The 2,903-nt window shown below is 58.6% G+C and overlaps 1 protein-coding gene across 1 annotated transcript in view; it reads left to right on the top strand.

Annotated features, from left to right (window-relative positions):
- Positions 1-6: 6 nt before the first annotated feature.
- LOC104411510 (scavenger receptor class F member 2-like) overlaps positions 7-2,903 on the top strand; it is a gene marked incomplete at both ends in the record, with an annotated part of 8,684 nt that continues 5,787 nt past the window's right edge. Inside the window, 2 exons of the mRNA XM_010021945.1 lie at positions 7-197; positions 770-898. Coding sequence (XP_010020247.1) covers positions 7-197; positions 770-898 — 320 coding nt within the window. The remainder of the gene's footprint in view (positions 198-769; positions 899-2,903) is intronic.

The raw sequence follows: 2,903 nt of genomic DNA, 5'->3' as shown, positions 1-2,903 counted from the left end.
CAGCCGTGCACTGTGGCGGACGGGCGCTGCCTGACCTGTGAGGCGGGCTGGAACGGCACCAAGTGCGACCAGCCCTGCTCGCCCGGCTTCTACGGAGAGGGCTGTGAGAAGGTCTGTCCCTCCTGCAAGGATGGTCACACCTGCAACCACATCAACGGCAAGTGCTCCCATTGCAACCCCGGCTGGATCGGAGACCGGTGAGTGCAACTGGCTGCAGTCGGGACCCAGCAGGTGATGCCCAGCATCCCTGCTGCTCCCTGCCTGGCTTTCTGCAGGCAGAAGGGGAGGGCAGGGAGGGGCTGAGCCCACTGGCACAGCCGTGGGACTGGAGGGAGCCTGTGAAACCCCTGTCCCATGCCCCTGTGCACTGCTGGGTGCTCGTGGCCGGGCTCAGCTCTCAAGCTGGGATGCTTTCCCACAGGCTGCAGCAGGTGATGCCCAGCATCCCTGCTGCTCCCTGCCTGGCTTTCTGCAGGCAGAAGGGGAGGGCAGGGAGGGGCTGAGCCCACTGGCACAGCCGTGGGACTGGAGGGAGCCTGTGAAACCCCTGTCCCATGCCCCTGTGCACTGCTGGGTGCTCGTGGCCGGGCTCAGCTCTCAAGCTGGGATGCTTTCCCACAGGCTGTTGTACCCCGGATTGGTTCCAGGGCTTTGAGCACCCAAACAGGGCTGATAACATGCAGGCAGGAGGGCGGGGGGGAGGATGGATGCTGGCACTCCCCAGGCTCCATGGGTGTTCCATCGCCTGCCCTCATCTCTCTCATTTCAGGTGTGAAACGAAATGCTGGAATGGGACATATGGGGAGAACTGCGCCTTCGTCTGCAGCGACTGTGTCAATGGCCAGAGCCACTTCGAGACAGGCCGGTGCCTCTGCCACCCCGGCTTTCATGGCACCTAGTAAGTGAGGCACGGTGGGCGTGCTTGGGGTGCACCCCAAGGCTCCTTCATGGTTCCCAGATGAGAGGTTTCCTCTGGTGGAAGCACTCATGGGCAATAATTGGAATGAGTTTTGGAAGGGACGGAAAGGACGTGCTCATGGAGCCCTTAGCAAGGGAGGGATTTTGCTGTAGGAAATGTCTGTTTGGCAAAAACAAATGCTGTCGACAAAGCAGTGGTTTGCTTGGGGGTTTTTAAGTCCAGGGTGGAATTTCTAGCCAAAAAGAGAGAGAAAACCACATCCCAGAATAGCAAAAAGCCTCACAGGCATGGCATCCACAGGGTGCCCCTGCTGCAAGCTACGCCTCTGGCCAAGGTCTTCCTCGCCCCTGGGAAGAGCCCCTCAGCCCTCCTCCAGCCCAGGGAAGGGGCACAAGGGATATTGGATATCCTGCTTGCATTCCCTGGTGGTTTTGTCCAGTGTGAGACTGTGTGGAAAGGCAGGAAAGCATTTCCCTCTGCCCAGGGCGTACAGACAGCTCCCACAGTGCTGGTGTTGCTTGGATTTTCCCATCATTAACTGTAGGGGTGATGGCAGAAGAGGGATTCGGAGCTGGCATCCTGCCCGTGACAGTGTTTCACTCAGGGCATATAAACAAGGAGCGTTTGGATTTTGGGTGTTTTTTTGGAGTCTCCACCAACCCCTTGTGCTGTTGAAAGAGCCAGAGGGGCCCGGCAGCAGCTCAGCCCAGGGCATCGTGTCCACCTTTGGCAGCAGAGGAGGAGGGAGGTGGGTGCTGATGCTGCTTTCAGCACAGTGCCAGACACCAGCACATGGATTAAACTTCTGAGACCCTGGCACAGCACTGGGAATGTGGGGACCAGGATGCTCGGGATGCAGCCCTGCCCAAGCAGTGTCCCCAGCAGCACTGTAACTGCGGGGTGAGCTGTGCCATATGGATGCACTCTAGGCTCGGGACTGCTCCCTGTGACTACGTGCAAACTCATGCTTTTGTCAGCAGTGTATAATTTTGCTAAAAAGGGATGATTTCCGTGAGGAAGGCAGAACAATGTCCTCTTCGTGCAGGGGGTCCTCTCAGCTCTGCATCAGGATGATGCTAAAGTACCTGGGGTGTGCACAAAGATTTTTATCTCCTCCATGTCATTCCCAGAGGTGTCAGGAGCCAGAGGTGTCAGGAAATGCTCTCCCAGATGCTCTCCCAGAATGTGAAGAAATGTGGGTCTGGGTGGTGGGATGAGGGGTTTTGGGTTGCCAGGGAACCATTCCTGCGCCCAGCCGCTGGGGCGGCCGCGGGGCTCTTTGCACATCCCGGCTGGCACCCGGCGCCTGGCAGGCACAAGGCTGGGCTTTGTGAGTTGTTGGAGTGTGAAATGGGCTGAGCTGCCTCTGGGCACGGCGCCGAGGGCCAGGTCATTCCCAGGGGAGCGGGTTTGGGCTGGGGCCCGCTGGTTTTTTTGCTCCAGATGGGACACTACTGCTGGTGAACAGCTGCTGGAGGGATCGGTGCCCAGCAGTACCACCAGCATCCCTGAATCCATCCTCGTCCTGCACCACAGGGCCTGTCCCACAGCTGGGGTGGGAGCTCAGGCTGGTCCCACCAGCACCAAGAGCCCCAGTTGCTTTGGCATGTGCCTGGCATGGGTTTCCTGTGCTCAAGCCCTTATGCTTGCAGGTCAGTGCTGGTTCATGTGTGTCCCCATTGCCTTGGTGACACCACAGGGTCATTTTCCCAGTGGTGGAGATCAGACCAGGAGGGTCCATCCAGGTGGAGCAGATGCGTTGGGGCCACTCCGTTGGTTTTTCTTCTTGGAAAGAAGAAAAATCAAATCTATTGGCACATTCCCAGAGCCACCATGGTGCTGCCCAGCTCAGTGTGCCCAGGAGACTACAGCCATGGCAGGCCCTGGGTCAGTATGCCTTGGCTGGAACATACTGCTCACGCACAGCCCCTTCAGCTGCAGTGGAAAAGGACCTGGGGGTGCTGATTGATGCAGCTTGTGCCCA

The sequence above is a fragment of the Nestor notabilis genome, unplaced genomic scaffold (genome assembly GCF_000696875.1).
Source record: "Nestor notabilis isolate BGI_N333 unplaced genomic scaffold, ASM69687v1 scaffold18099, whole genome shotgun sequence".
Lineage (NCBI taxonomy): Eukaryota > Metazoa > Chordata > Aves > Psittaciformes > Psittacidae > Nestor > Nestor notabilis.
This window is presented reverse-complemented; position numbering and strand designations above follow the sequence as displayed.